This window comes from Chanodichthys erythropterus, chromosome 12 (assembly GCF_024489055.1).
Source record: "Chanodichthys erythropterus isolate Z2021 chromosome 12, ASM2448905v1, whole genome shotgun sequence".
Taxonomy (NCBI): Eukaryota; Metazoa; Chordata; class Actinopteri; order Cypriniformes; family Xenocyprididae; genus Chanodichthys; species Chanodichthys erythropterus.
The window spans coordinates 58,230,914-58,252,947 of record NC_090232.1 but is presented as its reverse complement, the minus strand read 5'-3'; the positions used below and the strand labels follow the sequence as shown (position 1 = coordinate 58,252,947).

The 22,034-nt window shown below is 37.0% G+C and overlaps 1 protein-coding gene across 15 annotated transcripts in view; it reads right to left on the bottom strand.

Annotated features, from left to right (window-relative positions):
• The window catches only part of pspc1 (paraspeckle component 1), a 146,519-nt gene that overhangs the window by 100,244 nt on the left and 24,241 nt on the right, over positions 1–22,034 (bottom strand). For 14 of the 15 annotated variants that reach the window (XR_010896674.1, XR_010896676.1, XR_010896675.1 and 11 more), the window contains exon 6: positions 13,820–13,925. Coding sequence is in view for 8 of the 15 variants with exons in the window: in XM_067404185.1 (XP_067260286.1) it covers positions 13,820–13,925 (106 nt within the window). In the remaining 7 variants the exon portion in view is untranslated. Of the gene's footprint in view, positions 1–13,105; positions 13,693–13,819; positions 13,926–22,034 lie in introns of those variants that run through there. The other variant, XM_067404187.1, reaches the window with a different exon arrangement.

The following is a 22,034-nucleotide window of genomic DNA, read 5'->3' as shown; positions in this document are numbered from 1 at the left end:
GATAGATAGATAGATAGATAGATAGATAGATAGATAGATAGATAGATAGATAGATAGATAGATAATGAGTTTGAATGAGATAGATAGATAGATGAGTTTGAATGAGATAGATAGATAGATGAGTTTGAATGAGTTATAGATAGATGAGTTTGAATGAGTTATAGATAGATGAGTTTGAATGAGTTAGATAGATAGATAGATAGATAGATAGATATATATATATATAGATATATAGATAGATATATTGATAGATAGATAGATAGATAGATAGATAGATAGATAGATGAGTTTGAATGAGTTATAGATAGATAGATAGATAGATAGATATATAGATAGATAGATAGGACAGATAGACAGATAGATAGATAGATGAGTTTGAATGAGATAGATAGATAGATAGATAGATAGATAGATAGATAGATAGATAGATAGATAGATAGATAGATAGATAGATAGATAGATAGATAGATAGATAGATAGATAGATAGATAATGAGTTTGAATAAGATAGATAGATAGATGAGTTTGAATGAGTTATAGATAGATGAGTTTGAATGAGATAGATAGATAGATAGATAGATAGATAGATAGATAGATAGATAGATAGATAGATAGATAGATAGATAGATAGATAGATAGATAGATAGATAGATAGATAGATAGATAATGAGTTTGAATGAGATAGATAGATGAGTTTGAATGAGTTAGATAGATAGATAGATAGATAGATAGATAGATAGATAGATAGATAGATAGATAGATAGATAGATAGATAGATAGATAGATAGATAATGAGTTTGAATAAGATAGATAGATAGATGAGTTTGAATGAGTTATAGATAGATGAGTTTGAATGAGTTATAGATAGATGAGTTTGAATGAGTTAGATAGATAGATAGATAGATAGATAGATAGATAGATAGATAGATAGATAGATAGATAGATAGATAGATAGATAGATAGATAGATAGATAGATAGATAGATAGATGAGTTTGAATGAGTTAGATAGATAGATAGCTAAACACGACGATAAGCTGAAGCTGCTACATGACAAAATTACTTCATTTGAAGACAGGATGAGGAGAGAGAATCTCCGCATTGTCAACTTGAAAGAAGGAGAGGAACAGGGAAACGCCTTGGCTTACCTTGTGCGGAGTTTTCCCAAATGGTTTCCCGATATGGTCAATAATCCACCGGAGCTGATGAGGGCACATCGCGCCGGTCCACCGCGGAAGTCCTCTGCTCTTCCAAGGACCATGATCCTAAAGTGTCTTCGTTTTACAGACAGAGACCGCATCTTGCGATGTGCCAGGAAGAGAGATGTGGAAGTAGCTGGTCAAATAATCCGCTTTACAACGGACTTCAGCGATGTCACTGCTCAGCGAAGGCGCCCATGTTACCCAATAATGGACCGCGCTCGCAAATTGGGCTTTCAAGCCTTCCTTCTTTATCCTGCTATCATCAAGTTGACCCGCGGATCTGACCAACGCCTGTTTCAAGACTCAAATGAGGCAGCAAAGTTTATTGACTCCATAGAACTACAAATAACTTTCTTGCCGAACAGCTGTCGGATACATGCTGTCTTTGTTTACTTCCGCATTGACGGAATGGAGTAGTGGATTACGTCTGACGTTATCCTCTACAAGAGACTGAGATATCCGTCAGGTACTGTTTAGCTAATTGAACTGATGTGTGGTAAAAATAGACATTAACCCAGGGGAGTAAGGAGAGCTAGGAAGCAGTTTTTATTTTGTTTTGTGTTTTGATTTAAGTTTTATGCACTCAATTTTTGTTGGGAAGGGGTGGGGGGTGATCTGGGTGTGCTAGGAATCACAGATTATGAGGATACAAATTATGGGATGTGTTATGTATGTATGGATATGTGTATGAATGGGTTTGCATGTTTTTTTCATGATTGGACCTAGTGATTATTGTAAATGCAGAAATTGTAGGTCCATGTGGACTCTTATAATAAATCAGATAGTAGTATTCAAGATAATCAAATGTAGGGTCTGCACAGTCTCAAGGATGAGCAGGTCCCACCATAAACTGTGTTTAAGCCTCAATTCACGGAACTTTGGTTTGTAAATCTTACATCGATTCCGGCCCGGCAGACACTAATGGATCACGAGACTTTTTTTTTATGACTGTTGCGATAAGTCCCCTAACCTCTCCTCCGTGACTTCAAAGGGGGTGCAACACCACGGATCGGGTTTCTAGGGACCAGGTCCAAATTCCAAACGGTCATAAAAGGAAAATACACGCACACACCCACAGACACACACACACACACACACACACGGCTCCCCTACATAGAGACTGTATTCACAAACATTATACCTACAAATATGAATATATCTGCCATTGTAGTGCTCGCTGCATGTATGTGTTACTAGTGTAGAATTGTAGAATTGACTGTAGTAGGTTAGTTTTCATGTTAAACGATAGTAATAGAGTGTAAAGTGTGTCTTCTTTATATGACGAGAGACACCTGTCGAGTTTGATCTCTCCGTAAAGCTGTGAATCAGAGCTATTCACTCATGTACGTTACATTTCTGCCAAATGCATCGTTCAATGTTTAATAATACTATGAAGAAAATGCACTGATTCAACATACCATAAATTTATTCGGGAGACAGGACAAAGGAATGTGGAAACCCGCCAAATCGCAACGCTAGCATTGGAGGACGTTATCAAGAAGGCGTTCTGGTCTGTTGTCTTTAAAACACCATGACACGCGTCTTTTGGTGGCACAAGTTTTCTGCACGAGTTCCTGCCGTCAAGACGGCCTCTCTTCTTTATTTTCCAGTCATATTATAACAGTTAAACCTTCGTTTGAAACTTCGCCGAAACAACCTCCGGAAGAAGAAGCAACTATCAAACCGAGCGCTCCGAAACTCCAAGCACCCTGACTAACCTATGCAAGTATAACGTTTTTACGATTTTAAATACTGAGTTTACTTGCTGGCTCTTAAAGGTGAACTGTTGCAATTTGACCTGCTTTGATCATCTCTTTCGTTTCTGCCTTTCCCTCTACTTTGTATGTATTTGTATTTACTTGTGTCCATTTAGCCGTATAACCTGTGTATTACCCGTTTCGTATATTAAACTCATTATATCCATGCTTTTTGTTCACTTGCTCATTTTAGCAACAACCGAGTCACTTTAACGTTCTGATTCTAATATCCTTGCTCTATATTTGAAGGCTATGATAGAAAGTTAGTCTCCCGGCCCGAGAATAACATTTCTGTCATGATAATCTGTGGATAATTTTCCGTTTCGGTGGACGAACTGATAGTTTTCCACATAATTATTCAACCAGAACTAATCATATATGTGATTGATTATAATTCATTGTAGTTAATTCACCATATATGTTTAATTCCCCGTTGGGTCGATATATGAACGTCATAAAGCTTTCTGAATTATGATATTCATATTTCATCCATAAATTGATTAATAACTGTACATCGTTACAAAAGATGGTAACTTTTACTAAACTACCCAAAAAGGGACTCCGATTAGGACATTTAAATATATGTAGTCTTAGGAATAAGTTAACAGAAATTGCAAATATTCTATTGGAAGGCAATTTGCATAGTTTTTGCAATCACAGAGACCCCTTTTGGATTCCTCATTCGAAGATTCCTCATTACATATACAAGGATACAATATATATAGGAGGGACAGAAATGCAAGGGGTGGCAGGGTTGCAATCTATATACAAGAACATATCCCATTTGAAATGAGAATGGATTTGATGTTATCTAATATTGAAGTACTATGGCTACAAGTACATATTCCACAATGTATGCGACAGTCGAAATGAAATCTTTCTTATGGGAGATTTTAATATAGACTGGAACTCATTACAATGTCCTATGAGGAATAAGCTTCATTCTATTACAGAAGCATGTGGTTTAAAACAACTTGTGACTTCACCTACTCGGATATGCCTTAGAAGTGATGGCACAAAAACATCTTACTTGATTGATCATATTTTTACTAACTTTGATGATTTTTGTAGTAAATCTATATCTGTCCCAGTAGGGTGTAGTGATCACAACCTCGTAGTAATGGTAAGGAAAACCAAAATTCCTCAAGAGGGACCTAAAGTAATAGTAAAAAGGTCATACAAACATTATAACGAAAAAATTTTTAGGGAGGATGTTAGTAATATTTGTTGGGATGGGGTCCTAATGAGAGATAATCCTGATGATGTAGTATAAGTTTTTAATTCATTGTTTTTAGAAGTAAGTAATAAACATGCCCCTTTAATAAAGAGAACTGTAAGGAAAACAAGAGCAGGTTGGATAGATGCTGAACTAAAGGACTGTATGGCACAAAGAGATGAGGCCAAAAAAGTTGCAAACAACTCCAATTATGAATCAGATTGGCAAGTCTACAGAAAATTGAGAAATTATGTGACTAAACTGAATAAAAAGAAAAGGAAGCTGTATTATGGAAATTGGATATCAAACAATAAATATGATAGCAGGAAATTATGGAATATTTTAAATAACATGTTGGGAAGAAATGTTAAAAGTGCTCCAACATTTCTTGAATCAGTGGATAGGTTTCTTACAAAGCCACTGCAAATAGCAAATTATTTAAGTAAGTATTTCTATGAGAAAATTGATAAGTTTCGAGATGAAATGGGACAAATACAAACAAATAATACAAAAGCAGAAATGCTAATAAGAAATAAGATCATGGTAGGAAAGGCTTGTAAATTTGAATTTACTGAAGTAACAGAGTCAAGTAAAAAAATTACTATTAGAATGTAAAGAAAAACCATCGGGTGTAGATAATATTGATTCAAAGTTACTGAAACAAGTGGCAAACATAATTGCAGTTCCGATTACTCATATTTTGAATTTGAGTTTACAGAAGAGTATCTATCCGCAATCTTGAAAAACAGCAAAGATTGTACCATTACCAAAGAGCACGGCTGTACCTTTTTGTGGTCCTAATTGCAGACCAATTAGTCTGTTACCAACCCTGAGTAAAGTTATGGAGAAAATAGTTTTTGAACAAATTCAGAACTATTTTTCAGATAATAACTTAAGTACTGACTTTCAGCACGCTTACAGAGTTGGTCATTCAACCACTACAGCGATGGCTCAAATGACAGATGACTGGCTTACAGCATTGGATAACAAGATGTTGGCAGGAGCAGTGTTATTAGATTTTAGTTCAGCTGTAGCGTATGCACACGTATCAGGATAATCAAACTTTGGAGCCTTCAGAACGCTTTTAACCTGATGAACTTTGTTTCTTAATCACTAAATCTGCTCCGAACTGTCTACTAAAGATGAGCCCACTTGACACCTTTGTGGTCCTCCGAGGTAACACAGCAGGCCCAATTTCCTTGCTCTTATGACATCAAAGGGGCCCCTCATGTGGACTACGGGCCAGATCCACATTCCAGCACCAACACACACACTGGCACACACAAAAACACACACACACAGACACACATACAGAAACACACAAACATACACTTTTAACATACACATATATATATATATATATATATATATATATATATACATATATATATATATATATATATATATATATATATATATATATATATATATATATATATACATATATACATATATACATATATACATATATATATATATATATATATATATATATATATATATATATATATATATATATATATATATATATATTATATATATATTACCGCTATGCTGAAATATATATTTCATATATTTTAGGGCCTATGCATGTTTCCTAGTGTTTAAATGAGTGTATTTGTGCTAGTGTGCATTTTAATGATATAATTTTGTCTGTAAACCATAACTTCTCTCCTATGCCTTTCTGACCTATCGAGTTTGATCTCGTTTCAAAGCTCCGGACTCGAGCTATTCATTGAGACATGTCACCAAACGGACAAATGCATTTTTCTATGTGTTTAATGATACTGTGAAGAACACACTCCTTTTGGAGATCTGATCTGGTAGTCATAAATCATTGGATTAAGTCGTGAGGCCAAACAATGAGAAAGCTTTCCCGCCAACTTTGCACCCATGTTATTGGCTACCCCACTTCAAGGAGGTGTGTCGGCTTATCTGTCATAAAAGCAAAGACGCACAATTTCTTGTGTGTTCTCTCCCGATTGTCTCACGAGCATCTTGTGCACGTTTTTCCCGGACCTCTCCGGTGACCACGCGCTGCCATCGCGCTCAGCTTCGGGATTGCCATCTTCCAGCGAAACTCACTCTCGTCCTCAGTTCAAACCTTCCCGCTGAACGGAGGAAGCCAACGAACTGCACCAGCGCTAACCTGAAATTCGACACACGCAACCAATGCAAGTATACTGCCGTTTCTCAATCTTAGATGATGAAACTGATTTCCGTGCTGGCTTAGGACTGGTTGTGAGTTTGCTACTTGCCTTCTCTCTTTCCTTCTCTACTTCTATTCTTGTACATAGGTGTGTATTTTCTTGTATATATATTTAGATGTATAACCTCTGTATTCGTAGTTTGCATATTAAAAAGTTATTCATGCTCGATTGTTCTGTTTGTTCTTTCAGCTGAAAACCAAGTCACTTTAACGCTTTTCGATCGCTTTATGCTTTGATGCAAGTTATTTTCACGGCCAGAGATAGTTGCTAGGGTACTCGGGGTGGTTGCTAAGGTGTTGCTATGCGGTTGCTAGGGTACTTGGGGTGGTTGCTAAGGTGTTGCTATGCGGTTGCTAGGGTACTCTGTGTTTATAATATTCTGTGAGGGACTTAGTTTGCTGGACAAACGAACAGTTTCTCTAAATAATTATTAAACCAGAACTATATGTAATTGATTACAATTCGTTGTAATTGATTCACAATATAAGTTTAATTCCCCGTTGGGTCGATATATGAATCATAATTTATTCATAACCTTATGAATTATTATATTCATATGTCATCCATAAATTGATTAATAACCGCTACATTTCATTACACAGCTTTTGATCTTATTGACCATAATCTTTTATTAAGAAAAATGAAATGTTACGGTTTCAGTCAAGCAGCATTACTCTGGCTTCAGAGTTACCTAGAGAATAGGAAACAGACTGTTTTTTTTAATGGAAGTTTTTCAGACAAAAGAGATGTTTGTTGTGGTATACCACAAGGAAGCTTTCTAGGTCCGCTCCTGTTTTCTATGTATACAAATGACTTGCCTTTAGTGTTACAAAAAGCAAAAATATCTATGTATGCTGATGATTCAACAATTTATTCATCACATAGTACAATTCGTGAACTTCAAAATGTCTTAATGGAAGAATTAAAATTGGTATATGAGTGGGTCATAAATAATAAGTTAGCACTAAATATTGGAAAGACAAAAAGTATTGTGTTTGGAACCAGATGTATGCTGTTGGATGAGCCTAAATTATGCCTAACTGTGAAAGATACAAATGTTGAGCAGGTACAAGAGGTTAAACTTCTTGGAGTAGAACTTGATAAGCTGTCCTGGTCCAAACACATCAGCACTGTAGTACGCAAGATGGGCAGAAGTCTCATGATGGTTAAACGGTGCTCCCATTTGTTACCTTTTAATATGGTGGCAGATGTTATAAAAACAATTGTACTCTCACAATTAGTCTATTGTTCTGAGATTTGGTCCTGTGCTGCTGCTTCCCATATCAAAGTGCTTCAAATGGTCCAAAACAATGCAGCGCGATGTGCTCTTCAATGTCTGTATAGAACAAATGTAAATTGGATGCATGTTATGTTATCCTGGTTAAAGGTAAAAGAGAGATTTGAAGCCTCATTGCTTAGTCTGACAAGAAATATTGTAGTATCTAAATTACCAAATGTGCTTTATCAGGAGCTGTGTTTTAGTTATAAGGAGCATAATTATGAAACCAGACATGCTATAGAGGGCAGATTCAAATTATCTAAAGTAAAAACAAATTATGGAAAAAATACTGTAAAATACAGATCCATGTATTCTTGGAACAACTTGCCAAGTGAGATAATTAATGCAAATAGCAAACATCAATTTAAAGTCCGCTTGAAGAGACACCTTCTTTTATTCCAGTAGCACCCAAGAAGAAAATTGGATTTTCTATAGTATTTTTGTATCATTAAAAATTCTACTAATCGCAATGAGTAATATTATCTCTCTATTACTACTTTAACATAAACTAGGTCCTGTGTGTGGATGTGAGCATGTTTGTGTATGGGTGTAAGTATGTACTTATGTGTTGTTTTTGTTGATGTCATGATTTTTTTTGTTTGTATTATTGATATTCTTGTCATATTATTCATGTAAATGCTTTGTATTGAAGTATCGACTCCAGGAAGAATAGCTGTGTTTTCACAGCTAATGGAGATCGGAATAAATACAAATACAAATACACTAAAAAGGTTTTTTTTTTTTTTTTTTTAAATTGGTCTTATGAAGTATTCTAATTTGTTGAGATAGTGAATTGGTGGGTTTTTGTTAAATGTGAGTCAAAATCATCACAATTAAAAGAACCAAAGACTTAGAGTCTGTGTGCACTGAATTTATTTAATATGCAAGTTCCACAAATTGAGTTGAATTATTGAAATAAAACTTTTCCACGACATTTTAAATTAATGAGATGCACCTGTAAATCCAGTCTTAAACTACCCGCGTAATGCAACACACGCGCACACACACACACACGCACACACGCACACACACACACACACACACACACACACCTCATTGCAATATTGATACTGTGGGGGGTTTTACAACATTTTTACACCGTGATGGTATTTAACACTGTCATTTAACAGTATGTATACCATATGTATACAGGAAGTAAAAGTAAAAGTATAAATAGTAGTAGTGGTAGTAGAAGTGGTAGTAGTAGTTATAATAATAATAATAATAACTAGAAAATAAAGTTCTAAGAAGAACTTTGATGTTGGCTTGGGAAAGCCTTGATGGGCAGCATGAGTCAAGAGGCAACGCACATGTCTGCTCTGTGTTCTGAAAGTGGCCCCACCACAAATACATTAAAGAAAGAAAGGACTTCCAGCACTTTACGAGTCACGGCCGCTTTAACAGTGCTACTACTGATGCTCTGAAAGCACCTCTAACATCTTGCTTAAAACTTTTGCCCCATTTCATCCACCCTAGCCTGTGCCACCCACTGGCTGTCTGATGTTCTCCATGAGCATCTTTCTAAACTCAGGACAGCAGAGAGGAAGTGCTGCAAATGGAAACATCCCACTGACCTTAGTTTGTATCAGTGACTCCTCTCTTCCTTCCTGCTAAAACATCATTCTACTACAAAAAAATTAAAGTGCCCCTATTTGAAAGTTTCCTATTTTTGTTTTGGGAGTCCCCAACAAAAGGTTTACAAGCATGCAAGGTCAAAAAACACTTTCATTGTCTTATAATATGCATTTATATTGACCTTATTTACTCAATGACTCCCAAATGATTCGCTCAACGATTAATTTTTCCAAACCCCTCGTTTGCGTGATGGGTCAGATGACCCAGTCAGTTGTATACAGTGCTTGCATCACTTACATTGTATTATAATGATGGTGGTCTGCTCTGTTCTAAAAATAAAGACTAAGAAAGGAAAATAAATGTTTTGTGTGTATGTTAGCAAACCTAGCCCAAAGCTCGGTGTTAAACACCCAAACAGTCTAGAGAACAGAGAAAAGAGCAATATGTTGGTGTACAACTGCAGTGTTTTATCAATAAGTTTCTGCATTGGGCTAACGCATATGCATTAGCCCAATGCAGAAATGCATTGATAAAGCATTTGAAACATTTCTAGAAAATTGCGAGCGAACACATATTGCTGTTACAGTAGCTTGTTAGCCGGAGACCTACAAGCTGCGCAACACACACAACTAAATACATATTGTGCATGCTACAGAGAACATAACAGCAACAATTATTAATTATACTTACAAGTTGTAATTCGGAGAAGGAAGAAGCTGGTCCAAATAAACTGGGTACTGAGGTACTGACCCATCCTTCAATAACAACGGGCTTGCAAATTCCTCGTTGAAAGCATTTAGGTTGACGAAGCAGCAGGTTCGGGCTATACTGCTGTGGTATTGTTGTAAAGATGAACTTTAACCAGTGATTCTTCACATATTAGCAGTGTTTGAGGGGTTTCAAGTTTTCCATGGTGTCTGTGCGTGCAATAAGTGGGCGGGCAATATGCTAAAGTTTCGTTTTGATGTCACAACGAAACAGCTTGGGATTCGCTTTAATTGACTCGTTTAAAGCGGAACTCAGTAAGATTTGCGAAGCTCCCCCTACAGTTTCCTTCAGTGAATCACACTGTTGTAAATACTCCAAGCGCAGCTCTGGACTACAACGACTACAACGCTCACCAGCGCAGTAGTTTTGCAAATACAGTACAAGAAAGAGGTGGTGGGTAATTTGCAAATACAGTGCACTCGATGGAGGTGGGTAATTTTCGAAATTGTCTTATAAAGTCATAATATATACATTGTTTTTGAATTACCGTAAAGCATTTTGTCACTCTCGCGTGAACGTGAACATGAGGTGAGATTGTGTCGGGTCGATGCAGCTCAACTTGTAAGTGCTGTTTTTTAGGCGTAGACGTGCCAGATGGGGTTAGTGCTCGCCTCAAACACACCACTACAAGTCAATTAACTATCGTAAGGACTTAGAAAACGTTTTATGAAGGTAAAAAAAGTTACTTAGTTCTGCTTTAATTGACTCAGAGTCTACTCTTACTTTTGAGAGACAATAACTTTATATGCGGTGCACTTTCAAATTTAAAACATTGCAGGATGTTTTCATTCACTTAGAGCTATGTTATACACTACATGAAGGGTAATTTTCAAAAATCCATAATTGGGGCACTTTAACAATTCTTCTGACTATCGCACTCTTTTCAAAACATTTCCTGTCTTCTTTGTCCTCCTCCTTCCATCCTTCCTCAACTCTAAAAGCTGACGACTTTGCCACATTCATCAAAAATAAAACAAGAACCATTAGTGGCCAATTCTCTACACCACAAACTGACAAACAACTTAACAGCAAACACACACACTCTTGTCTTCCTTCTCTCCACTCTCAGAAGCAGAAGTCTCCAATCCCATCCTTTCCAACCACCCTACTACCTGTCCGCTTGATCCTATCCCCACTCATCTCCTTCAAGCCATTTCTTCTTCAGTTGTACCTGCACTCACTCAGATCATCAACACCTCTCTTTACACTGGTACCTTTCCCACAGCATTTAATCAAGCTCGGATAACCCCACTGCTTAAGAAAGTAAAACCTCTAAATCCTGCACTGTTTGAAAACTACAGACCACTATCCATTCTTCCATTCATTGCTAAGACACATAAACAAGTCGTGTCCAAACAAGTCTCTCCCTTTTCACACAGAACAACCTCTTGGACAACAACCCGTCTGGCTTCAGAAGCAGCCACTCAACCGAGAATGCCTTGCTCTCAGTTATTGAAGCTCTGAAACAAGAACAGCCTCCAAATCATCAGTACTCATCTTGCTGGATCTGTCTGCTGCTTTTGACATGGTTAACAACCAGATCCTCTTTTCAACCCTTATGACAATGGGCACCTTAGGAACCATACTCCAGTGGTTCAAATCTTACCTCTCAGGTAGGTCCTTCCAGGTGTTTAAATCGCAAAATCTATCACTGGGGTGCCTCAGGGCTAAGTGCTTTGGCAAGATGTGCATAAATTCTAAAAGTGTCCATAAAAAAACGTATGCGATGGCATTGCATAACTGGACCAATCAGCGGATAGATCTCATTTAGTTTAATTCCCTCCCAGAAGCGCCTCATACAATTGCTTTCCCAAATGCCAGGAATCTGAATGCAAGATAACATGACAGAGTGTTTATTGTGTTTCGTCTGCGCACTCTGTGCCCAAAAGTTAAATTTGCAACTTTGGATGGAAACATAGCTACAGAGAGAGAATGACGTGTGCCAAATCAGTTGCTGTAGAAATACTTCAATGGTTGTGGATCAAATAGCTCCATGCAAGAGGCAATGCAAACGCAAAGACGTGAAATAAACATCGGGGTGGATATCAGGGATGTTTAGATTACTATAAAATAATTCACACATTCACATTTCTTGAAAATAAAAAGTAAATAGATATCAGTTTAAATGCTTCAATTGATTATATTATATTATATTATATTATATTATATTATATTATATTATATTATATTATATTATATTATATTATATTATATTATATTATATTATATTATACCTAATAAACAATCCACTTGTGAGATCAATTCTTTAGGGGCTCCTTGTCATAAAAAAATCTGAAAACCCATGATATAGACAATCCTGCAAATTCATTAGCAATAAATAAACATTTAATTTTGATGGTTTCATTTTGTCCTTAGCCAATAACTGACCGTACAAAAACACATCATGGTTGTCCCAAACAATCTCAGTGTAACTCAGTGGTTCTCAACCAGGGGGCCTCAGTGATCCTCCAGGGGGGCCGCGAGATGACTTAAAATTAATTTCAATATATTTATGTAATCATTTCATTTTATTATTAATATGTTAAAGGAGCAGTAAGTAGATTTTGAAAAATGCTGTTGGACATTGTTGATATCCGAAATCAACCGAAACAAACACACCCCTCTCCTCATTGCTCCACCTCCAAAACTCACTCTTCAATTCTAACCAACCTGCTCCGAGACGGTCTCGAACCCCGGCCCGATCGCTGCTGGCATGCGAGGCGAGTGCACTAACAATGATGCTAAGCACTGCATTCTCTAACGGTTGTCCTTGCACAGTGGTTTACCTGCACAACTCTTACTATCTGCCCACTGTTACACATGCAATGCGAGAGTGCATGTCTGTTTATCACAACTGATGAGCAACAAAACGAAAAATTAAGCACAGATGATGAACAAAGGACAAGAAAGCAGAAAACATGAACGTACAGTACATAAGAGTAAATACAAACAAGAGTTTATTGTTAGTAGCCAAAAGCACAGTAGCTCATGACACTCAAACCCAGTGTTACTCACATGTGAAGCAGAATCAAAGCAGCCTCCGCACCTTTAAATAAAAAAAATAACAAAGCACCACCTCTCTTGTACAGCCTGAAACAAATTTCCCATTGGGACAATAAAGTATACCTAACCTAACATATTGTGATTGTTTTGGAGCAGCCCAAGCCGCTTCTCATTGGGCTGTGTGAAATATAAACTGAATGGCAGCTCAAAACACCCAATATGAACATAGGATAGGCTACGCAAACTACATCTCTCAGTTGGATAAAGAAAACCAGTGTCGCTAATAATGTTTTGATGGATGATGATTGTAATGAAGGTCAAGATGATACAGGAGTCATACATTAGGCGTGCGCGAGTCCGTAATTATTGATGCGCAAACAAATCATCCATGTTTTATAATGGATGCTCGCTAAAGAAGCGTGTTTTAGAGAAGATCGTTTGGAGAGGATCAGTGGTGTTTATGTACACATGGGCATCACACGCTCCAAATATAGACATGTTTGCTTGTTCTGAAAGAGGAACTGTTCACTGTTGAGTACTGTCCTGCCTAAGATTTTTTTTATGACTTTTTTTTTTAAATAGTATTTCTTGGTGCAGACTGGTTTAGTTAAAACCGCACTGTAAAACTGCTTGTTTTCAAAAGGTCTGGTTATAAAGAACGTTTTTGCTCAAGTGGCCAAAATGTCTGCCCAATAGAGAAAAGCAAGAAAAAAAAAAGAGGGAAAATTGTTTGTGACCATTTTAGTCTCAGTCTGGATCCCTGCTAAAAGAAACACAACATCAGAATCAAAGTGCATTTTGCCTGTACTCACATTCTCCACGAAACTGGGCTTGAATCCATCTGGTTGGCGTCTCATGTCAAGGTGCTCTCTATGACGCATCATATCTTCCTCACGTCTACGTCTTTCTTCCTCATGCCTAAGCATATGTAACTCAAATTCAGTTAAACTGCACATGCTCAGATCGACCATCTGGTACACCAAAACGTGAATATTTCAACACAAGCGAAGCACAAAGCTTTGTTTACAAAAGATATAATAGGTTAGCAATGATGTGTTACATCAAAACCATGAAAACATTTGGATTTGTGCCAAATGAGAAAGGCACACAAGCCCACATATTTACAGATTTTGTGCTTGTTAGAATTATCAAGGCACATCAAATTTATTTGTAAAGCGCATTTCACAAACACTGGTAATTTAGTTTCACTTTCCCTTTCAGCACAACATCAAACAAAATGTCAAATAAAATGTGTAAATGTCTTGCACCAGTGGAACATAAAATTGGCTCTACAAATCTACAAGAAGTTGCTTTGGAACATTAGGAGAAGACATTACACAAGAGATGTCCTGCTGATGTCTCTGTCCTGCTCGTGTCCCACATTCCTTTCAAAGAGCAGAGCATTAGATATGACAACGTATTTATCTTTGTGGGGAAATATAAAATGAATGATTTTTTTTTTATGTAATATTTAACTTATATTATTTAATTACCATTTTTACTGATATTTATTTCAGTGTTTTACAGGCTGTAGAATGTTGTTTAACTGACAGAAGTGCTAAAATAATCATGCACGTTCATTACAAATCTGATGTTTGAGCCTCATTTATTTATTCATTTATTTTATATATTACATAATGCATTACATGCATACCTAAATACAGTGGTGGACGAAGTACACAAATCAAGTACTTGAGTTAAAGTACAGATACATAAAATAATAAAATATTACTCCAGTAAACATTTTTTCAGTACTCCTTTCCAATTTTACATGAGTAAAGTACTTGATTTTTACGATTTTTACTATTTAAGTTTTAGAAGTAAAAAGTACTGATCAATGAATGTTTGTTTTGTAATATACTTATATACTGTTACATTAATTTTATATTATATATTTTATATAATCCTACAGCTCAAAATACCTGGGAGAGGGTATATCATTATTATGAATTATTATTAATTGTCAAGTAGCCAGCACTAGTCAGTAAAGAAGTGGATGCAGATACATAATATATAATGTGTGTTGACAAACAATAAAAACAGATGTCACATAGGTCTAAATGCATAAAATTTTAAAATGAACGTGATGCAAACATATTTTTTATATCATTGAAATTGCTACGGTAGCGGGGAAGATTGCAAATGTAACTATAAAATAAAGTTTGAAATCAAACTTCAATGTTGGTTTGATGGCTCGATGCGCAGCCTGAGGCAAAAGAGCCAACGCACATGTCTGTTTGGTGGTCTTGAGAAAAGAAAGAAAGAAAGAAAGAAAGAAAGAAAGAAAGAAAGAAAGAAAGAAAGAAAGAAAGAAAGAAAGAAAGAAAGAAAGAAAGAAAGAAAGAAAGAAAGAAAGAAAGAAAGAAAGAAAGAAAGAAAGAAAGAAAGAAAGAAAGAAAGAAAGAAAGAAAGAAAGAAAGAATTTCTTGTATTTTTTTCTGATTAATTAGAAATTATTATTAATTATTTTTTTCTGCTCTAGGATATTTGCATAGGGTGATCTGATTGGATGACGCCTGCATTGGTGCTTGAAAAGTTGAGAAATCTTCAACTTCTGTCGCTTGCAACGAGAGTGAAGTTATGCGACGGAACCCACAATTCAATTCGGCAAGCATGACGTCACCCATTCAAAGTATATAAGAAGCGTTAATGCCGGCGCCCCCTGTGAATGCAGCTTAAAGGCTGATTTGTACTTCAGTGTCGGACCTACGCCGGAACCTCTGCGCCGTAGACTATGCGTCTGTTTTCATTTATACTTCTGCGTCGTTGTCCGCGTTGACGTGCATGCAGACCACTAGGAGACAGTGTCCGCAGTCATGTTGAATATCAATTCAAATGCTGAAGAAGAAGCGACTTGTCATGTACGTTGTCAGAGAAGCTGACAAATAGAAACGGCAGAGAAGCGGCAAATAGGTAACGACTTCTGTTGCAGTTTGACTGCATGTGTCCTCTGAAACAGAGCGTTTTTTATTCCTATGGAAGTTGAAAGCGCTCGCTCTTCTCATATTGCTCTGCGCCAGTTTTTTGACGTACGTAGGAGGGGTTCTAGCAGACCAATCACAGTGTTTGGTCCACGTAGAATTGATGTGTTGTTACATTTTTGAAGAGGTGCACGTCAAGCTACATCGTAGGCTACGCGTGGTGCAAACAGCCTACGCCGTACACTCGACACAGAAGTATCAGCCTTAAGCCTTGTTTACGCTGCACACATGTGTGGCGCGTTACGGCTCCGGCAAGGTTTTGTTCTGTCTTCTGAGTGGTCAACTTACACCAGAAGCATTTCAGAAGCAAACGGCTGGATTCGCGAGACCACGAGATTTGCCTGTCTGACGTTTTTTCCTTAATTTTTTTCATGTTTTTAATGGCTAAATGGTAACATTTTGTCCGGTTTAATTGCGTTTATTGCTATGCCATACTTTATTTTGCTGTACCCTGCAGATTAAGTTAATACACTTAAAAGTCCAGTTATGGACAACAAGAACAAAGAAATGTAACGTTTTTCAACTCCGAATCTCTTGTCAGTTTCTGGCCTCCTAGTGATGTGAAATATGAGCAGGAGTTTACACAGGGTGATTATTTTGACTTTATTTTATTTGAGCTGCGTGTCTTGGACGCGGCGTTCATCAAAAATAGGCGAGGTGCCTATCTTTAGCGCAGCGGCGCGGCAAGCCGCTTCTGGGATGCTTCTGAAATGCACTGCGGTGCAGCTGGTGTAAACACGAGCACCGACTAGAGTGGTATCAGCTCCGGTAGCCGCGTCGCAGCCGTAACGCGCCGCACATGCGTGCAGTGTTAACAAAGCTAGATTCAAGGCCGCTTTAAGAGGCGCGGCTCTGAATGGGTAACATCATACCAGGCGATAAACTAACCTGTTCAATAAACTGTTTAAAACATGCAGTCAACCGATCAATACTGAGATTACAGATGGTATAAACAAAGATATAATGAATCTTGACAAACTGAGAATGGAATCAAAACTGTGTCGTCTATCTCTCTCTCATCTGCTCAAGCTGGGAGCAGCAACGGCGCCGGCGACACAACGTGCCTGTTTAATGCATAAATATTTGCACAGATGCCACACATCATTATCACAGTAACACAGTCAATCAAACAAAGAAGAGCTCTGATGCGTTCTTGTGCTCGCTTGAATGAGATTCGCCATGTATTTTGGACATGATGAGGCGAGAATGGATGAGCTTTGGAGCACGAGCTTCATTAGAGACGAGAGCCGTCTCTGTGTCACTCAAAGACGCATCCCTTTAACACTATCCTCCACTATATTTAACATGAACTAGGCCTAAAAATACTTTTAAAGCCCTTTTAAAGTTTTGGCTTATGTAAATTTCCACAAATGCCAATTTTTATAGGCTGTTAAAGTAACGTTATGTAGCATCATTGAGAACTAACATGAACTAACATTAACAAAGGACAAAAGTTTTTTTTGTTTGTTTTTGCCCTTACTATCTGACCCCCTGAAGGCTGCTGTGTAATTCACACCCTGACTAAGACACATAGAGGGAAGCATTTCAATATCCCTATAAATGCATATTAAAATGCAGAATTGAATTGAATTAATCGAATCACATAGAATTTCAATGTAAATCGTCTCAAATCGAATCGTTCTGAATTTGCAAAAATTGTTCTTGAATCGATTCGAACACCTATGAATTGTGAATCGAATTGAATCGCTGTCTACCCAAAGATTCACAGCCCTAATCTCAATGGTGTAGATTACAAATCCTGACGATGCATATGCATCTATCTTGAAATATGTTTTTTGAATCGTGAATCGTTTATTTAGATCGATAATCAATTTAAAATGCAAAGAATCAGATTAATCACGATTCTGTAGTGATTCAGTGCTTTAAAATATATATAAGAAAGAGAAGTTACTTATAAGACTTGACATCTGACAGCTGTCTATGTGTGTGTACTTCAGATAAGTGCGCTCAGAAAATGATCCATTAGAAGTTTAAACTGATATAGCTTTAAAACGAGTGGGAATTATAAACTTTAATGATGAAAAAAGAAAAAAAAACTATGCTATCTGAGAGAGTGTTCGCGATATAGATGATAATCAAAACCAAGCAGATGTCTAGTTAATATTTGGCAGAGATTCCAATTGAGGCAGGAACTTTGATCGTAGATATGGGGCGGTGCACAGCAGCTCATTTGCATTTAAAGGCACATGGAAGAAAACAGCCTGTTCTTGACTGTAGTCAGAAATGGGTATTTACAACATGGATTTATAAATGATCTGTGAGGTATTTTAAGCTGAAACTTTAGACACATTCTGGGGACATCAGAGACTTAAATTACATCATGTGACTAAAGTGGTTCAACCTTATGTTATGAAGTGACAAAAACACTTTTTGTATGCAAAAACAAAACAAAAATAAGTGACTTTATTCAATAATTTCTTCTCTTCCCTGTCAGTCTCCTACGCTGTTTACGTTGTAGACATAGTGCAGCGCTTCTAAGTCAGAATGTCGGCTCAGTATTGGCCGACGCTGTTCACGTGGGCCAATACTGAGATGGCGTTCTGACGTTTCTTCCTGTAGTTTCTATGGGGGATCAGAAACCTCTAGGATTTCATCAAAAATATCTTAATTTGTGTTCTGAAGATGAATAAAGGTCTTACAGGTGCGGAACAACATGATGGTGAGTAATTAATGACAGAAATTTCATTTTTGGGTGAACTAACCCTTCAAGTATGTCTTTAGTTGGACCTCAGAACTACTTCTTCGCAATTAAAGTGCATTAAGTACAAAATTAGTTGTTCAAATTTAGTAGACTTTAAGTATACCAGTTTAGTATACCAAAAGTACAACCGCAGGGTATTTTTATTAAGCACATAAATATGTAAATGTATTTGTAGTATACTTGGCACAAAAAAAAAAAAAAAAAAAAAAAGATTTCAAATACATTTTAGTATTTTTTTTTCCCACTCGTTTTGGCTCATTTCAATTCAGTTAACTACGAGAGACTCATTCTGAACAGATTATTGAATCAGTGAGTTATTAACTTGAGAACAGTGGAACAGGTTCATTGAAAAGAATCAGTTTGTTCAAAAATCGCACACGGCTATTGCATCACTGAGCACGTAATGATTTCTTCAGTTCAAAACAACAAGTAACAATATGTTTTTATGAAATGTAGTGGAGTATAAAATATGATATTATGCTTTGGAATGTAGTGAAATAAAAGTAAAAGTTTCTCAAAAATACTCCAGTAAAATACTGATATTTGAAAAATGTACTTAAAATACTTCTTTTGAAGTATTGATTAATTGTCATTAATAATTTAATCTATACACTTTACAATAGTCAATTAAGCAAGGTCATCATTAAAGTGGTAGTTTTGAGGTGCATGCCCACTCTAAATCAAGCATTTTTAGAAAACTACACTCCGGTATCCCTTCTTCCATTCATTGCAAAGACACTGGAGAGAGTTGTGTTCAGCCATCTGTCTACTTATCTCACAAAGAACATCTAACACCTCCTTGACAACAACCAGTCTAGCTTCAAGAGCAGCCACTCAACTGAGACCACTTTGCTCTCAGTTACTGAAGCCCTGAGACTTGCACGAGCAGCTTCCAAAATCATCAGTACTCATCTTGCTGGATCTGTCCGCTACCTTTGCCACAGTTAACCACCAGATCCTCCTGTCAACCCTCATGACAAATGGAATCTCTGGAACCGCACTCCAATGGTTTAAGTCTTGCCTCTGAAGTAGGTCCTTCAGGGTATATAGGAGGGCAGAGGTGTCAAAAGGCCCCGGTATACTTCAAACGAAGTTCTTTTTCGTTCTTCATTTAGGAGTAAAACGAAGTTCGAAATGCGTGACCAGCAATATACTGTAATTGAACATCTGACACCGCCCACACTGCTGAGATCAATGGTTAGATGAATATGTAAATGTGCCGTGCACTTTCTTCTCAGTAACAAAATAAACACAACCAAAATTAGAAAACAGCAAGTATTTTTTATAGAAAGCGTAAAAAAGCATCTGATCATAACAGCATGGGAATGTTAGCACGAGCTCTGCGAATTAGCACTCCAGACTTCAATAGATTGCTTAAAGTCAAGCAGCTTTACAGTATCAAACATGAAAAACAGTGTTAGTGCCTCATTTTATCAGAAGCACAACTTAATTTTGTACTATAAAGCAGCTATCCAGTGTGTTCATGTTTTCACCTGCAGAGCTCTTACCTCGACAAGCTCACGAAATGAGTCAAAGTCGTGGTCCACGCGAATGAAGGCGGAGCCTCAGCGCACACCTCCTATTACGTTATCACTGACCAATGGTAATATGAAGGTGTTTTGCAGCTGAAGCGAACTTTTCCTGAAAGTTCGCTTTGGCAAGCCGTTTCGAACTTCCATAAAGAAAACAAAACAAACTTTGTTTTGGCCTGATTTTGGCCTGATTTTGCTAGGACCACTTCTCTTCATCTACATGTCATCACTAGGATCTATCATTCAGGAACATGTCACTGCTATGCTGATGTCGCACAACTCTACCTCACATTCCAACCAGATGACGGTTGCTGCTCTCATCACAGCCTGCCTAACAGCCATTTCTGCCTGGATGAAGGACTTTCAGCGCAATCTTGAAAAGATGGACTGCTTGTGGTTGGTGCCAACCCAACACTTCATCATAACCTCTCCATTCAACTTGATTCTTCAAACCAAAACTCCTTCCAGGACAGCCAGAAACCTTGGAGTTGTGATGGATGATTATTTAAGCTTCACAGTTCATATTATAAGGGCCCAGTCCTGAAGATTAGCCTTGTAAAACATTAGGAAGTAGATTAGACCCTTCCTTTCGGAGCATTCCACACATATTTTCATCCAAGCTCTTGTTCTAGCCAGACTGGACTTCTGTAATGCTCTCTTGTCAAGCCTCTGCAACTGATCCAGAATGAGGTAGCAAGAGTGGTCTTTAATAAGCTGAAGAGAGTCCATGTCACACCTCTCCATCTGTTTGCACTGGGTGCTCACATCAAATTCTCAAATTTAAGGATCTAATGTTTATACTATACCAAAACTCACTTCAGACTTATGCGCCCTCCAGAAGCTTGCATTCTGCAAGTGAATGGCATCTTGTGGTACCATCCCAAAGGGGCACAAAACCACTCTCATGGACCCTCTCCTTATCTGTTCCCTGCTGGTGGAATGACCTACCTAGCTCTATCCGAGCAGCTGAGTCTTTAGCCATTTTCAAAAAAAAAAAAAAAAAAACTGCTAAAGACACATCTTTTTTTGTCAACACTTGACCCAGTAATATTATCACTTACTTTTTCTATTCTCTCTCTCTATTTATAAAAAAAAAATTCCTTGCTACGAGCATTTTGCTGGAATAACTGGGACGTAACACGACACTAGCATACTGTTGCACTCATGTTGATCTGATTGCTTCTATTGTTCTCATTTGTAAATTGCTTTGGAGAAAAGCATCTGGCTAAATGATTAAATGTAAATGTAATGCCAGTGTTGTGCCCAATTTCGAGCCCATGCCAAATTATTGTGGAAACAGAGAGTTTCCTTTTTCTGTCCATCTGAATTCATAGAAAAATCAGGTTATATATGAGTTTTTGGAGGGCTTTTATTTTTATATGCCATTTTATATGCTATTAGGATATTCACATTCTGGGGTGGTGTACTATTAATAAAAAGTGAAAGTGGTTTGTGGAAACAGGGAATAGTCAACTAAAATCACTGCTGCTGTACCGCCGCAGCCTCTGTTCGCGAAATCACTTGTAAATAAAGATAAAATAATGAAATAAATTACTGGTATTAATATTAATAATACTATAGCATTAGCTACAACATTTAATCTCAGCTAATCATCATATAAATGCATAACGTTTCAGCTATTTGACTACTGTTACAGTAAAATATTACATTATATTACTAGTACTAGCTACTATTTTATGTTATTACACGAGGCGTGCATTATTCCATAACATAAATAATAATAAAAAAATTAAAGAAATAGAAAAGGTGGATTACTCTGAATGGGAACATT